Source organism: Bufo gargarizans, chromosome 4 (assembly GCF_014858855.1).
Source record: "Bufo gargarizans isolate SCDJY-AF-19 chromosome 4, ASM1485885v1, whole genome shotgun sequence".
In the NCBI taxonomy this organism is placed as follows: Eukaryota; Metazoa; Chordata; class Amphibia; order Anura; family Bufonidae; genus Bufo; species Bufo gargarizans.
In genome coordinates, this window is record NC_058083.1 from 94042480 (window position 1) to 94059624 (window position 17145).

Here is a 17145-nt window from a genome sequence, read left to right on the forward strand (position 1 = left end):
CATATTGTGAACTTCCAACAGGTTGTTATCAGATATAGGTTACCTTTATACAACTGAACAGATGCGGCATGGTGCTACTATCTACTTCTATTGTGTATCATGATTAAAAAAATAAATAGGTCATGAAACTTTGCAATATCTTGTTCAACGTGTATATTACCAACGTATTTTGCTCATAGTTATAAGAATACATTTTATAGTACATTAGCCTCATTGCATTAAAAATCTTTTATAGAAAAACATCTCGTAAAATAACACTGTAGGATAAAAAAATAATAAATAGTGCAAATGGGTTCATCTGAATGAAGCCGTTTTGTTCCATCCACTCTGTATACTCTTCTCTCCCACTTGATATTGCAGAACAAACTTCCTAGTTTTGGGTCATCTTCAGAACTAGTAGTGACATACATGTACTTGCAATCCTCTGTACTACAAGACCCTTCCCAGTAACCGCCCTTACCAAGGCTCAGCGGAAAGAAATCCTTTCCCTTTACACTCACTTCAGTAACATCAGGAATCCGAAGCTTGAAGGAAACATTAATATTCTGAGGTAGAACACCTTCCAGGGGCTTAACAAGATCAAATTGCTCAGCCCAATCTGTGTATGCTAATGGAAATGGTGGCCACTTCACTGTGGAACTTTTACATATAATGAGGTAGTTACACTGGTGCTTGTACATGTTACTGTTTTTAGGTTTGACATTCACATGCAGCACATAGGTTCCTGACTGTGGAAGGTGGACCTTTATTTGCACATTGCCTTCTATTACAGTCTGGAAGACATGTCTTCGGGTCATCTCTGGAGTCATTTCTATTTCATCAGAGTGTAAAGTTGGAAAAATACTTAGGTCTGTCATAAGTGCGAAACTGACCGTAAAGCAACCATCTTCTGAATCAATTATAGGGTCAGGATGTGAAGGCTGAGTGAGACCAGCTTTCTCTGTGTCTGGATTTGGTCCAACAGGATTATGAAGGCTGGAAGGAAAAGGAGGCCATTTTACTTTAGGATTTGAGCATGATACTAAATAGTTGCAAATGTAGCCAAGAGGCATCAAATATCTGTAGAACATAAGAACCCGGACCTGGGAGGCGAACACTAAGCTTTAATTTATGATTTTGTATGCTCTGTATAACATGCATAGCATTGCGTGCCATCTGCCTGTCTTCAGACTTCAGACCAACTGTGAGGTTTAATATTCGGTTAGTAAAAACTTAGGGTAAAACATCCATCTTCTGTGTGGACAATTGGGTCTGGATGTGATGGCTGAAACAGTCCAACCATTTCTGTCTCTGGGCTGGGACCAACTGGACTATGGAGTAAACTTGGAAAGGGTGGCCATTTGACTGAAGGATTTGAGCAATGCAGTAGATAATTGCAGATATATTCATTATTACCGTCAAATATCTGGAAAACATAAGAACCAAAATGGGGAAGACGGATATTAAATTCAACTTTATGCTTTTCTGCCCTTTGTATTACATGGTGAAGGATAGTCTGCATTTTGTCAGACTTCAAGCTGCTGCTTAGTTTTAGATATTTGTTGAGTTTGAAACTGATAGTACAACATCCATCTTCTGTACGAATAATTGGCTCCATGTGAGAAGGTTGAAGAAGACCGGCCTTTTCTGTGTCTGGATTTGGGCCAACTGGGTTGCTTAGTAAAGCTGGGAATGGTAGACATTTGACCTTGGGGTTTAAACATATTATGAGATAGTTGCAGACATACCCCACAACAGAATCAAATATTTGGAGAACATAATGACCAGATTGTGGGAGATGAATGCTAAACTCCACTTTATGGTTCTGTACAGTTTGTATGATGTGATGAAAAATGTTTTTCCCTTCATCTGATTTGAGACTGGCAGTGAGTTTTAGTGTCTTTTCCATAGAAAATCTAATAGTACAGCATCCATTATTTGCATAGATTACTGGATCTTTGTGGGAAGGGGAACAAAGCCCTATTTTCTGTGACAACCAACTAGGACCAACAGGGTTACTGAGACATTTAGGGATCTTTATCTTGTTGTAAACATCTTTGCAATCTATTCTGTAATCCAGGACCATCTGGTAAGCCTCTTTTGTATCTTGTTTCTTTGCATAAATGTGTAAAATCTGCTGTCCAGTCTTTTGTGGGTAAATATCAAATTTGGCTTCGTGATCCATGACTCTTAGAAGACCAGGATCTTCTGTTTCTTGTAGGCTGAAGAGGAATAACAGGTTGTTCTGGCTTTCTATAGTGACAGACGCTTTCCCTTGTTCTAGGAAAAACATATATATATAGTTACTAAAATAGTATTTACCTCCCTGAGCATCTTAACCAATTACATTTTCTGGCTATCAGGAATTGTCTTGATAAATGTACTTGACCTTGGCTACATTTCCTAGAGAACATGCCATATCAGATCCAACAATTACTTTCTGTCTCAAGAATGAAAAAAGAGTAAAGACACAAGTTCTATTTAACAGCTTTGAGTAACAATCTACTTGCTATACTGAGTTTCCTTTTTATCTTGGTTTTGCAAGGATCTTTGACTGCTGTGCTGAGCAAAAAGACAGAAAAAGTGCATACAAATGAATAAACTCTGGACACAATAGTCAAATGGAAAAGTTCAGTAGAAAATGATCCCAACTTTCCAAAAAAAAAATAAAAATAAAATACAGATAACAAAGGAAAAATGTGTGTATGTTTGGGGGAGGAGGGGGATTATTAAGGCTAAAGAGAAAAGATGCAAATACAGTGCTTGCCATCAGGACAAAAGGACAAACTGCTTCGGATCAACTGTGAATTTCCACTAGTAACTACCCTATCAGCACCATATTAGCTGCAAAGAAGGCTTCTTCTATTGCTATGTATGCCATTGTACAGATTAATACTTTAGAAATGAACTACCATAGGCAGTTATTACAGATTTGGCCAGAAAACACTGTGTAATAGATCAGCTACTGAGGGCTTTGCTAGGTTTTGAAAACCCATTTTCAAATATCTATTAAGGGATTCTCAGTTAATAGGTGGAATAACCCTCATGTCTTAGCCATAATGTCAAGTGACTACATACAGCATGTCAGGTTCTCAAGACAGCACTCTATATTGCTCTATTTGGCCTGTGGTAGATCTGCAAGGAAACTGCACCTTTGTATTCCACAGAGTCCTCACAAATTACAGCTGATCATTGGGGCTTCAAGCAGTACCCTCTAATCAGATGATGGGGAAGCCTTGTAACAAAAGAAGATTACTGTAAATAGGCAGACCCTTTAATAAATACCCATATATTTATTAGTCGTTTGCATTAGACTGTTCTCCAAACTATTGAGGTAAAATCAATAAATGAAATGAAGCACACACCTATGCCTACTCCATAGACAAACGGTGGTATCAGTATGGGTCATACGGAAAAGCTCAGTGGAGTTAAATGTGGTGCTGTCATAAGATGCCGCCCTTGCCACCAGTCAGTTTGTGAAAATTATGATCTGCTAGATCTCCCTTGGTCTTAGAAAAATACCTCAGCCATGAAACGGTGTGCCATGCAAATTCAAATAGCAGATCAGTCCAATTCTAAAGCATGTTGTGCGTTAGATTCACCAATTCTTGCTGGCATCCCTCACTCATCATAGAGTTCTAAACTGCCTCTGGAAATAATATCAGCACAAGGACTTTAAATGGGTTGAGCACCTGCACACCAGCCTTAGACTACTAAGCACAATGCCAATCATTGGCTGGAGTGCCGTAAAACATGCCACAACTGGACTCTGGAGTAGCAGAAATGTGTCTTGTGAAGTGATGAATCACTTATAGGATCTGGGTTTGGTAGATGCTTGGAGAACACTACCTACAATAATGCCTAGTGCTAATCGAAACTATATATTAGAGGAGGGGTAATGGTATAGGGCTGCTTTTCAGGTTTTGGGCTAGGTGAATGGTCCTGTTAATGCTATAGCATACAAAGACATTTTACACAATTGTTGCTTATATGTTAGGCTACTTTCACACTTGCATTCGGAGCGGATCCGTCTGGTATTTGTACAGACGGATCCGCTCCTATAATGCAAACGATGGTATCCGTTCAGAAGAAACCGTTTGCATTATATTTCACTAAAAAAGTCTAAGTACAATTTGTATTCAGACGGATCCGTCCAGACTTTACATTGAAAGTCAATGGGGGGCGGATCTGTTTGAAAAATGCACCATATTGTGTCACCTTCAAACGGATCCGCCCCCATTGACTTCCATTGTAACTGCAAGCAGCGTTCGGGTGTCCGCATCCACTCAGAATGCATTAGTGCTGGACGGATCCGTTCGGGGCCGCTTGTGAGAGCCTTCAAACGGAACTCACAAGCGGATCCCCGAACGCTAATGTGAAAGTAGCCTTAGTGGCAACAGTTTGTGGATAGCTCTTTACTGTGTCAGCATAACTGTGCCCTTGTAAACAACGCAAGCTCCTTAGGGGCATGCTTTGGTGAGATTAGTGAAGAAGAACTCAAGTGGCCTAGAGGGACTTCTGACCTCCTGAAATCCCTTTGGCATGCCAACCTTCTAGTCCAACATTAGTGCCTGATCTCAGAAATGCTTGCAAATTCCCACAAAGACACAAGAAACTCAAAGGAAATCCTTTGCAGAAGAAGTGGGGACTGTAATAACCTCAAAATGCTGGCCCAACTCGATAATTATGGCATGTTTTTGCGATGGGATGTCCAATAGGGTAACATAGGTGTGTTTGCCAGGGGTCCACATGTTTCTGGCCGCATAGTATGAATGGGAAAATACTGCTTGTCTATGTCTTTTTTTCTCAGTAAAATACATGTAAAATGTGTTTAGAAATTGTGCTGGTGTGCTAATGTTCAGTGATGGTCAGTTCGCCCGCGAACACATGCGGGCTGCCATCTTTTCTCACAAGTCTGGCGAGGCACAGGTAAGCCCTTACCTGTGCCCGTGCGCGAGCCGGTCTGAAATCCAATGCGGTCACCGGGAGCAGGCAGTTCCGAGAACAGCCCGATGAAGGCCCCCGGCGGCTGTTCTCGGAACTGCCTGCTCCCGGTGACCGCATTTGTTTCAGACCGGCTTGCGCACAGGTAAGAGCTTACCGGACTTGTGAGAAAAGATGGCAGCCCGCATGTGTTTGCAGGCGAACAATGCGAACTGGCCATCACTGCTAATGTTATCTTATTTACCTTCTTCCTGATTTGGCTTGGCCCATAAGCATCCAAACACAATTAGAAAAAATAAGCAAAAATCTTCCATGGAGAAACAAGCTCAACACCATCCATAATCTATTGAGAATATTTACCTGTTTCAATAATGGCTGTTTCTGGCTGAGAGGAAATCAAGCCTAAGCTGTAGAAGTGGCTCCTGCGGTGAACACTTTGCTCAAACTGCTTCTGGGACAGCTTTGGCTCCAGTAATTGAAAATCTGTTTTCTCAGGGTAGTGATCACCAATAAAAAGAGAAGGATGAGTAAGGAAATAGAACTCATTGTACCTTGAAGAAAAAGAGAGAAGGAAAAAAGGTATGGTGGAAAAGTGTCACTAACGGATCTAACCTACAGAGACAATTTGACATAGCACCTCCAAGTCAATTGTAAGCAAGATAGCATCATAATAGGACACAACATAACATAGTAACATAGTAACTAGAGATGAGCGAATCGAAGTTGTCGAAAAATTTGATTCCCACCGAATCTGAATTTCCTTGAGATTCGTGATAACGAATTGCATTATTTCCTAAAATGGCTGCTGCACGTGTAAGGACATGGAGAAAGGAACTCTGATAAGGCGGGATCACCCATAAGCAGCCAGCCAGCCCTGTGATGTCACAGCCCTATAAATAGTAGAGACAAATGTGCAGGAGCAGCACTCAATGGTCCGTCCTTGTTGTAGGGAGTTGCAACAGCCCCGCACCAGCCACGGATCCAATCAGCCAGAGAATACGTGAAAATCAAACAGCGGTGGCAGCATCTCCCATCATTGCATCTTTTTTAGGACTTCACAGCATACAAAAAATCAGCAACGTTTCGGCTGTGCAACAGCCTTTGTCAAGCATAAAAAACATATGGCAGAATTGCATATAAATACCCCACCCAAGACCACCCACAGTCGTCAGTACCAATTAGCAGTTCAAGCTCCATCATCAGCAACTTGAGTCTAGAGTCGCTGATGAGCAGCTTTCTTAACCCGCCTAGTGAAGAAACTACTCAGAAGCAGCTAGACCTGGAGCAGGACCTAAACCAGCATGTGGTGGCATAATTGGACAGCACCCTGCCACCCCACATTGAAGATCCACTGGACTACTTGACAGCCAAACTGGATTTGTGGCTGCAACTAGCAGAGTTTGCCCTGGAAAGGTGTCCTGCCCAGACAGTAGTGTGGCATCAGAGCGGGCTGTTTAGTGCGGCGGGGGCCACAGTTACCCCAAGAAGAACTCGCCTGTGGAGAGACTGACCTTTTTATCAAGATGAATCAGGTGTGGATCAGCCAGGATTTCCACCCACCAATGCCTGATGCATCAGACTAGATCATTTATGGTGCCACACCAACATTTTGACAAAAGAGACCGGTTTCTTCTGGCTACCTGCCTCAGCTACTATTCTGATGCTGCCACCCGCCTGACACCACACATCTGATGCCAAGTGCTCCTTCTTCTTTAACCCACCATCTTCAGCTGGTACTCACATTGCCACTCACCTTCCTACTATGTCACTTTGCCACTCTGTGGTCTCCTGATGCTACTGCCATCTCCACACTATGTCACATTGCCACTCTGTGGTCTCATCATGCTGCTGCCACCTCCACACTATGTCACCTTGCCACTCTGTGGCCTCCTCCTGAAGCTGCCGGCACCTCCAGAATCTGTTATTGGGCCACTCTGTGGTCTCCTCATGCTACTTCCACCTTACCACTATGTCATAGGGCCACTTTATGGACTACTCCTGCTGTTTCCACCCTCCCCACTTCATGACTGGGCCACTATTTTGCCTTTCGGCCTGGCTGACATCATCATTTGTTTGACCCTTCTTCTGATCTGTCAGAAGGAAGAAAAAATGAGACGCAAAACCGATCCTGTCTGTGTAGCAGCTGTAAGGCCTGTATGGTCCCATAAGAATTGGCTTGTGATTTGGTAGCCAAAAGCAGGAGTGGGTACAAAACACAGAAGACATCCAAAAAATTCCATTCACGTGTCATCTCTGTTTTGGATCCACTCCAGTTTTATTTTTTGCATTAGCAATACTGATGGTTTACTGACCAAATGCTGACTGAGTGCAGATGGATGCTCAACAGACAGGATCAGTTTTTTAGGGTTATCGTTCTGATGGATCAGAGGAACGGCAAAATAATCAGTGACGTCAACACAAACTTACTGCTGACACCCTCTCCACTCTAGTAGTAATGAAGGATCGGCACTCACTCTGGGAGTCTTGCAAATATTTCTTTATTGCCACATAGAGTCAGTGCCAAAACGCGTCACAGATTTGATATGTGCAATAAAGAAATATTTGCAAGACTCCCAGAGTGAGTGCCGGTCTTTCTTTTTTTTTTTTAATTAACAATTTTTATTGTTTTTCAAATAATAACAAAGATAGATGACAATGGCGGGAAAGTAGCGCCGATATGAAAGTACAAAAATATAAATATACGGTATTAAGTCATACCAGCACATCATAACACAGCAAATCAGTAAGCAGTGCCATAAATTAACATAAATGGGGAAAGGGAAGTGGAGAAAACATCAACAAAACAAATGGTATAAATCAGATAAGATACAAATATACGTTATAGCTCACTTGATGCAGCAACAGGGTACGGTACTAAGTCAGTTATTTGCCCTATACAATAGAGAAAGAGTAAAATGGTAATTATGAGAAAAGAAAGCTAGAAAAAATAAGCAAGTAAAAATCAAGAAAGGCCCCTAAACGTCTTCCACGGAGCCCACATGTCCAGGAAGGTGCTTCTAGTGCGGGTTTCCCAATGAGAGAGTTCCTCTAATCTATACAGTTGGTCCACCTTTTGTGTCCATTTAGCCTCATCTGGGGCCTCTGTAGAAAGCCAGGCGGCAGCAACTAAAATTTTAGATGCAGCTAATAGTATAAGTAATAAGGACCTGACCTTCTTGTGGATCCCATCCATCCCCAGGCCAAGGAGAGTCAGTTCAGGAGAACATACTAAAGAAGTGCCACAAATCTTATTACATTTAATTATTATGGAATGCCACCATGATTGAATAGTTGGGCATTCCCACCATATGTGGTAGAAAGTGCCCTTGGAGGTTTTGCATCTCCAACAGGAGTCGGAAACATTGGAAAAGTATTGTGCAATATTTTCTGGAGTTTTGTACCACCGCATCATAATCTTGTACCCATTTTCCTGAACACGCACGCACCTTGAAATTTTATGTGGAACAGAAAACATAGTCTTGATTTCAGTGGGGGTTAGGGATCGATTGAGATCTTTTTCCCAAACTCTCACTATAGCTGGTGTAATGTCAGTCACCGGTGACTTGATCCTTTTGTATATGAATGAAATGAATCTATTAGGCGCTTGTTTAGATCCAATTAGCCCTTCAAACCATGGGAACAGAGGTGTCACCTTAGGAAGGCTCTCCGCCGAAGCCATTTCAGATAGTATATATTTGTGTACAAATGAAAGAGACATAGATTCTTTCAAGTTAGTAAAAAGGAGAGGAAGGGGGGGGGAAGGTATTGTGTTCTTTTAGGATATCTGATATGAGTAAGTTAGACTGCTTAACCACAGGGCTACAAGTCCCTTTTAAATCCAAGGGTGCTAAATCAATGACATCTCCCAAAGTCAGAAGTGAGGAAGGAGTGGTAAGCATTATACCACTAGAGGAGAACCATTCCCAAACTGCCAATGAGCATCTTATCATAGGGTTTTGGATTTGAGAAGTTGGGGGAAAGGATTTCCCAGCAAGCAGAACAGCTCTGGGATTGGAGGGGAGAAAGCTATTTTCCATCTGAACCCAAAATTTATGGGGGGGGAGCTCTAATCCAATCTACTACTCTGGCTAGATGTATGGCTTTCATGTATATTTCAGGATCTGGGAGATTAATCCCACCTAGCTCCTTTGGTTTGGTGAGAGTGTCCAATGCAATTCTCGGTCTGCGACCCTTCCAAATAAAATGACGTACTGCTTTGTTAAATCTATTAAAGAAGGATTTCGGTATCTTGATAGGCAGAACCTGCATGACATATGTCAATTTGGGTAGAATCAATGCCGATACCATATTCTTTCTGCCAAACCAAGACAGAAAAGGGAGGTCCAACGAGTCCATCTGGTCAATAACCGACTTTAAAAGAGGAATAAAGTTTAGTTTGTATAAGTCTTTAGTATTAGGGGATATGTTCACTCCCAGGTACGTCAATCTTTGTGTGGACCAGTTAAAGGGGGATTGGAGCTTAAGAATTCTAATTGTTGAGGGAGGGAACCCACTATGAATGAGTTGAGATTTAGCAGGGTTTACCTTGAAATTAGAGAGTGACCCAAATAAATCCAACAACGATAAGATAGCAGGAAGAGATTTTTTCGGATTGGTTGTGCAGATCAAGAGGTCATCAGCAAATGCAGCTAATTTGATTTCCTGACTTCCCACTTTAAGTCCTATAATATCTGTTTGCTGTCTCAGGGATTGTAAAAGCGTCTCCATAACCAATACGAAAATAAGCGGGGACAGGGGACAGCCCTGTCTTGTGCCATTCCTTATACTAAAGCAGGGAGACAGGGTATCATTAACTAGTACCGATGCCGAGGAGGAGTGATACATAGCCCTGATTGCATTTGAGAATTGAACAGGGATATTAAATTTGGCCAGTGTAAGACTAATATATAGCCAGTCTATTCTGTCAAACGCCTTCTCGGCATCGGTACCTAAGAGAACTATGGGTATTTTTTTAAAAGAGGAGAAGTACAATGCATTTAGAACTTTCATAACATTGTCCTTACCCTCTCTTCCCTTAACAAATCCGACCTGGTCTGGATGGATCAGGGAGGGGAGTAGTTTTTGCAGTCTAGTAGCCAACATTTTGGCCAATAGTTTAAGGTCAGTGTTAAGCAAAGATATGGGACGGTAATTTGAGCAGATGGAATGATCCTTACCTGGTTTGGGAATAATTGTTATCGTAGCTCTAGACATATCGGATGACACAGGGGAGTTATGCAGAGCATTATTGCATATTGGAAGTAGGTGGGGAAACAGGACTTCGGAATAAGCTTTATAATAGGACAGAGGTAAACCATCCGGTCCGGGGCATTTCCCGGTCGGGGATGAATTAAGTGCTTCTTGAATGTCCGCTATAGTAAACGGAGCAGCCAGCTGGTCATGTTGGTTATTTGTAAGGATAGGGAGATGAAGCGAGCTAAGAAAGGAAGAGATATTTTGTTCCTTATCCAGTCCAGGATCAGGAAGATGGGGGGGGGGGGAGATTATACAGGGACTCATAATACAACTTAAACTGTTTCTGCTATTTCTTCTGTTTTGAGCAACATTGAACCTGCTGGAGAGGTAATTTTATGTATAAAGCCATTCAGTTTCCTACGTTTAATCCGTTGCATCTGAAACTTTGTTGCTTTATCGCCATGAGCAAAAAATTTTTTGCTGAGAGCTTAAAAAATACTTCGCAGAGCGCTCATTTAGTAAATTTTTAAGCTCTGTTTTGAGTAAAATAAGTTCAGATAAGTGAAGTTGCAATAAAGAAATTTTATGAGTCTTCTCTAAGTTATTAATCCTGGAAAGAAGGGAGTCTATTTTTTTGTTGGCCTCTTTCTTCAGATAAGAGCATAGGCTTATCAATTGTCCCCTTATATAGGCTTTATGGGCATCCCATAGGGTATTTGGGGAAATGTCAGAAGTATGATTAATTTGGAAGTATTCCTTTAGGAGGGAAAGTATTTTATTCTTATGTTTGGCATTTTCCAAGATGGACTCGTTGAACCTCCAACCAGATTTCTTACCCATACCTTGTGAAGGGCGGATGGAGCAGAAGACTGGTGAATGGTCTGATAGCGTCATGGACCCTATTTTCGCCGAAAGAGCAAAGTTGCAAGTGTTCTTTGGAGATTAATACATAATCAATTCTGCTATATGAGTTGTTGGCTGCAGAAAAAAAAGAGTAGTCAAGATTAGTAGGATTAAGACATCTCCACACATCAACCAAACCAAGTTTGAACATTCTAGCCAGAGTAGCTTTGATTGCCTTAGAGGGGAGAGCTGATTTTCTTGAAGACGTATCCAAAAGGGGATTAAGAGGCATATTCAAATCTCCCGCTAATATTAATAGAGTGCCGGTCTTTCATTACTACTATTACATGGGACGCCAATCCTATGACATGTGCACCGCCACGCCATATCTGCAGTGCCAACTGATCTACACAGCACATAGCCTCTCCACTCTGTCGGGGGGCTCTACTTGTAAAAGCGTTTAATAGAACAGGTACTGTAGACATCTATGTGGAATCAGCTGACGACGGTGTAAAAGGAGTGCGCCTCTTGTTGGCGCTAACATCGACCTCTAAGGCTGAGTTCATACTTTGGTTTTTTGGCCCCGTGACTGCCCAAATAAATGAAGTGTGCAGTGATTCTAAGAACAACGCCTGTCATCTGCATGTCATACTGACTCACAGTATTATTCCACTACCAAAGCAGACCTCTATGCGTGTTACTGCAAGGCACAGTGTTCTACACCACTATAAAGGCTCTCTGCAACCAGGAAATATACGTTTTTCAACGAGATTCGCTGTGAATAAATACGGGTCCAGTTCAGCCTCTTATCTTGCAAGTTGATCAGGAGGAATGCAAAAAAACCCTGTGAGTAGAAGCCAATTATCCTCACTTTAGGTGAAAAAAATTCCTTACCGACTCCAATCAGGCAATCAGAATAACTCCCTGGATCGACCAATCCATCTCTGAAATACATCCAGACCCCTCTTGAAATCTTTTAGTGAACTCACCATCACCAACCTCCTCAGGCAGAGAGTTCTATAGTCTCACTGCTCTTACCGTAAAGAATTGTCTTCTAGGTTTGTGTAGAAACCTTCTTTCCGCCAGACGCAGAGGATGTCCCCTCCCTCACAGTCCTGGGGATAAATAGATTATGGGAGAGATCTCTGTACTGACCCCTGATATTTATACATAGTTATTAGATCTCCCCTTAGTCATCTTTTTTCTAAAGTGAATAACCCTCATTTTGATAATCTTTCAGGGTACTGTAGGCCACCCATTCCAGTTTTTACTTTAGTTGCCCTCCTCTGAACCCTCTCCAGCTCTGATATGTCTGCCTTGTTCACAGGAGCCCAGTACTGTACACAGTACTCCATGTGTAGTCTGACTAGTGATTTGTAAAGTGGCAGGACTATGTTCTCATCATGGGTATCTATGCCCCTTTTGATGCAACCCATTATCTTATTGGCCTTGGCAGCAGCTGCACGGCACTGGTTTCTTCAGCTTAGTTTTCGGTTCACTAAAACTCCTAGGTCCTTTTCCATGTCAGTGTTACCCAGTGTTTTAACATTTAGTATGTACTGGTGACTTGCATTATTCCTTTCCATGTGCATGACCTTACATTTGTCAGTGGTTAAACCTCATCTGCCACTTCTCTGCCCAACCCTCCAATCTATCCAGATCCCTCTGTAGGCGTATAGTGTCCTCTTCGTGTTTATTACTTAACACAGTTTAGTGTCATCTGCAAAAATATATTTTACTGTTCAAGTCTTCTACAGATCATTATAATATATGGAAGAAAATAGGGCCCAATACTGACCCCTGAGGTACTCCACTAGTGACAGTGACCCAATCTAAGTGTGTACCATTAATAACACCCTCTGTTTTCTATTACTGAGCAGGTTACTTACCCACATACGACATTTTCTCACAGTCCAAGCATCTCATTGTATTTACTAACCTTTTATGTGGTACAGTGTCAAATGCTTTGGAGGAAGTCCAGAGATACAACATCCATTAATTCACTGCTGTCAGTCTAGAACTTACCTCCTCATAGAAATCTGAATTAAAATTAGTTTGGCATGACCGATCCCTCATGAAGCCATGCTGATATGGAGTTATTTGCTTATTTTTATTGAGTTACTCCAATATAGCATCTCTTACAAAACCTTTAAACAGTTTACCCACGAAAGATGTTAAACTTACCGGCCTAGTTTCCGGGCTCTGTTTTTGGACCCTTATTGAATATTGTCACATTTGCTATGCGCCAATCCTGTGGAACACTCCCTGTCATTATAGAGTCCTTAACTATCATAATAAGGGTCTGGCTATGACATAACCTAATTCTCTTAGGAAACTGGAGTGTATACCATCTGGTCCCGGCGATTTGTCTATTTTAATCTCATTGAGGACACCGCTGTACTTCTTCCTGGGCAGCAGGGGACTTTTTAATGGGGAATTGACTTTTTCATCTGCATTTCATCTGACAGTTTATTTTCTTCAGTGAATACAGTGGAGAAAAAAAATAATGTTTTACCCCCTCATTACTCTGTAAAGGGCCTGACACCTTCAGATTTAGACTTTTTACATTTATATAATTGAAGAACATTTTAGGGTTAGTTTAACTGACAACTATGACCGGCATAGGAAACACCAGTCTTTATTAAATGTTCCCCATAGACTTTTATGAGATCCTACTGTAATTCCCTATGCCTCCAATTTCATGTACATATTCCAACAAATCAAACAGGAAAAGTATGTGGCTTACTCCATTAGATGTCATAATCTATACCCAGGTCTGTCATCAGCACCCAGCATACCCGGGTAAGTGCTGGGGCCCACTGTTCCTGAGGGTGCCCCAGGGCCACACCGCCAAGTAGGCAAGGCAAAGTGATCACCTCAGGCGGAGTGGCCCTGGAGATAAGTGGGAGGTGGCAGCAGCAGGACAATAGGAAATGAGCACTTCCATTGTGAACAGTAATACAGTAGGATGCTGTGGTGGAGCAGAGGAGAGGCATCTCTCTTCCCTGTTCCACTGATAAGCTCAAAGCACTAGGCCTGAAGCCTATCAGAGGCCAGAAAAGGCAGCTGTCATTACTGTCGCACCACCTGAAACGGGCAGCATACAGCGTAGGACACAGGCATCACACTGCTGCCAGAAGCATGGAGGTAAGTATTAGTGCTTTTTTTTTTGGCACAATGCTGTTGGGCGCACTATGGGGGAATTTTTTACTGGCACATAATAGGGGGCACTATGGAAAAGGGGAGTACAGAAGCACTATGGGGCATCTACTGAGGGCACTAAGAAGGGGTATTTTATACTAGCACATTATGGGGCACTGTGGGGACATTAGCTGAACTAGGGGCACTAAGCGGAGGTATTTTTTGCACTGGCGCACAGAACGGGGGCATTTTTGTACTAGCTCACATTATTAGGGTTCATTTAGTACTCTGGCACACATTATAAGGGGGCATTTTTTCTCCTGGCGCTCAAATTAAAGAGGCATGTTTTGTACTGGCACACATTAAGGGAGCATTTTTCTACTGTCACATTATAGGGGGAGTTATTACTACTGGGGACATTATGGTAAGCTTTATTATTGAATAAAGAGCAATCAAAAAGGTGAATGTGTGCAAAAATGGTAAAAACTACAGCTTGTCCCATTTAAAAAAAAAAAATATGTCTAATTATAATACAAGCAGTGTCATTGACACTTTATCGCCCAAGAGTCCAGCCAGCTCTGTATATGCCCATTCTTCCATTTATGCAATTCTTCAAAGACTGAATATGATAACTCCATAGTATGACCCACATTGACTCTGGGTGCCCCTATATACATGTTCTGCATTGTTTAGGAAATCTGGAGCTGAGAATGCCCAAGGAGTACATGCTCCTCTGCCTTCCCTCTTGACAGTCATCCCTCAAATAACATTTTACTTCTTAAGAACAACTGCCATCTTTTATCTTGGAATATCTAACTAAAGATCTCTCTACTTACTGGAAAATGAACTTGCTTATGTTCTCATCAACATAACCAGCTCCCCATGTGCAATCCAACAAGTGCCAATGTCCTTCTAAAGATACCATGTTCCAAGTGTGGTCCAGGTCCCCAGATACTTCCTGTCCAGTCTTGAAGGATGTTCCCTTGCTGTAGCCGCTAACTGATTGGCATGGAACACCAACAAGTCTATAGGAGGGAGAAGTTCACATCTTTAATAATATTTTACATAGAAATAATCTTAGTTTCTGAACGGAAGCAGAACCGTTTAGTAAAAAATACCATTTAATAAGTAAAGTGGTTCTAATGTATCATCAAGTTTAACAGTCTTAGAGGGATTTACATATTGATGACCTATCCTCAGCATAGACCATTAATATTAGATTAGTGGGGATCTGACTCCTGACACCCCAGCCAATTAACTGTTCGAGGAGGCTGCAGTGCTCCCATGAGTGTTGTGGCCTGCTTGCAGCTTACCAAGAACAGCACCGATCTTATCCTATACTGGGGAATAAGTCATCAATATGTAAATCCTACAGAACACTTTTTAAAGTGTAACTGTCATTCTTTTTTATTTTTGTAATGTGTAGGGCAGTGATACTGAACATTTTGTAATATACTTTACTTACTGAAATTGTACATTTCTATTAGAAAAATACCTCTAAATGGCCCATTTTGAGCCTTAGCAACTCTCCTCTGTCTTCTGTTTACATAACATAGTGTTAAAGGGGTTCTCCGGGCTTAACCTTTTTTTCGGTATATTTAAAAGTAACCTGTGGAGGAAAGATTATTGGTCCCATACTTACCTTCCAGAGTGCAGTCGTTCTTGAGATTAGCCTCCCGGTCACGTGGTCCCTCCAGATGGCTTTTCTTTGCTTCCAGCCGAAGTCCGTCTTCTTGTCTTCCTGTCTTCTCTTCCTTTCTTGAGCAGGAGACATCACCGCCTCCTGCTGAAGAAAGTGTCGGGCAGCCATCTTCACTCACCACGCAGGCTTACTATGCTGAATGCTAGTGTGCATGCGATGGGTTGCCGGCCGCTCTCTGCAGTGTACAGGCTTCTTTGTGACTGGGCACAGTGGATGACACATGGGGCAATGGATGGCACAAGGGGGAAATGGATGGCACAAGGGGGCAATGCATGGCAAACAAGGACACTGGATGGCAAACAAGGGGGCACTGGATGGCACAAGGGGCGTTGGATGGCACAAGGGGGCAATGGATGGCTCAATGGGGGCAATGGATTGCACAATGGGGCAATGGATGGCACAAGGGGGCAATGCATGACAAACAGGGGCACTGGATGGCAAACAAGGAGGCACTGGATGGCACAGTGGGAGAACTGGATGGCAAACAGGGGCACTGCATGGAACAATGAGTGCACTGGCTGGAACAAGGGGGCAATGTATGGCACAATGGGGGCAATATATGGCAAAAGTGGGACACTGGATGGCACAAGGGGGCAATGCATGGCAAAAAGGGGCACTGGATGGCAAACAATGGGACACTAGATGGCACAATGGGGCAATGGATGGCACAATGGGGGAACTGGATGGCACAAGGGGGCAATTGATGGCAAACAGGGGCACTGGATGGCAAACAAGGGGGCACTGCATGGCATAGTGGGGGTATTGGATGGTACTAAAGGCACTGAATGGTACTAGGGGGCACTGGATGGCACAAGGGGGTACTGGCTGACAAATAGGGGGCATTTGATGGCACTAGGGGCACTGGATGGCACTGTTATGGGGCACTGTGGATGTCACTGTTATGGGGGGCACTGTGGATGTCACTGTTTTGGGGCACTGTGGATGTCACTGTTATGGGGGCACTGTGGATGTCACTGTTATGGGGGGCACTGTGGATGTCACTGTTATGGGGGGCACTGTGGATGTCACTGTTATGGGGGGCACTGTGGATGTCACTGTTATGGGGGCACTGTGGATGTAATTGTCATGGGGGCACTGTGGATATCACTGTTATGGGGGCACTGTGGATGTCATTGTCATGGGGGCACTGTGGACGTCACTGTTATGGGGGCACTGTGGATGTCACTGTTATGGGGGCACTGTGGATGTCACTGTTAAGGGGGCACTGTGGATTTCACTTCAGCAGGCAGTATCATAGAAGATGGGATTAGATACACACTTTAGCAGGCAGTATCATTGAAGATGGGATTAAATATACACTTCAGCAGGCAGTATTGCAC

The 17145-nt window shown here is 42.7% G+C and overlaps 1 protein-coding gene across 1 annotated transcript in view; it reads right to left on the reverse strand.

The window, feature by feature from the left end:
• Window positions 1-1201: 1201 nt before the first annotated feature.
• The window catches only part of LOC122935241 (kyphoscoliosis peptidase-like), a 46824-nt gene continuing 30880 nt past the window's right edge, over window positions 1202-17145 (reverse strand). The window contains exons 10-12 of the mRNA XM_044291003.1: window positions 14940-15128; window positions 5284-5474; window positions 1202-2259 (exon numbers count right to left, since the gene is read on the reverse strand). Coding sequence (XP_044146938.1) covers window positions 1202-2259; window positions 5284-5474; window positions 14940-15128 — 1438 coding nt within the window. The remainder of the gene's footprint in view (window positions 2260-5283; window positions 5475-14939; window positions 15129-17145) is intronic.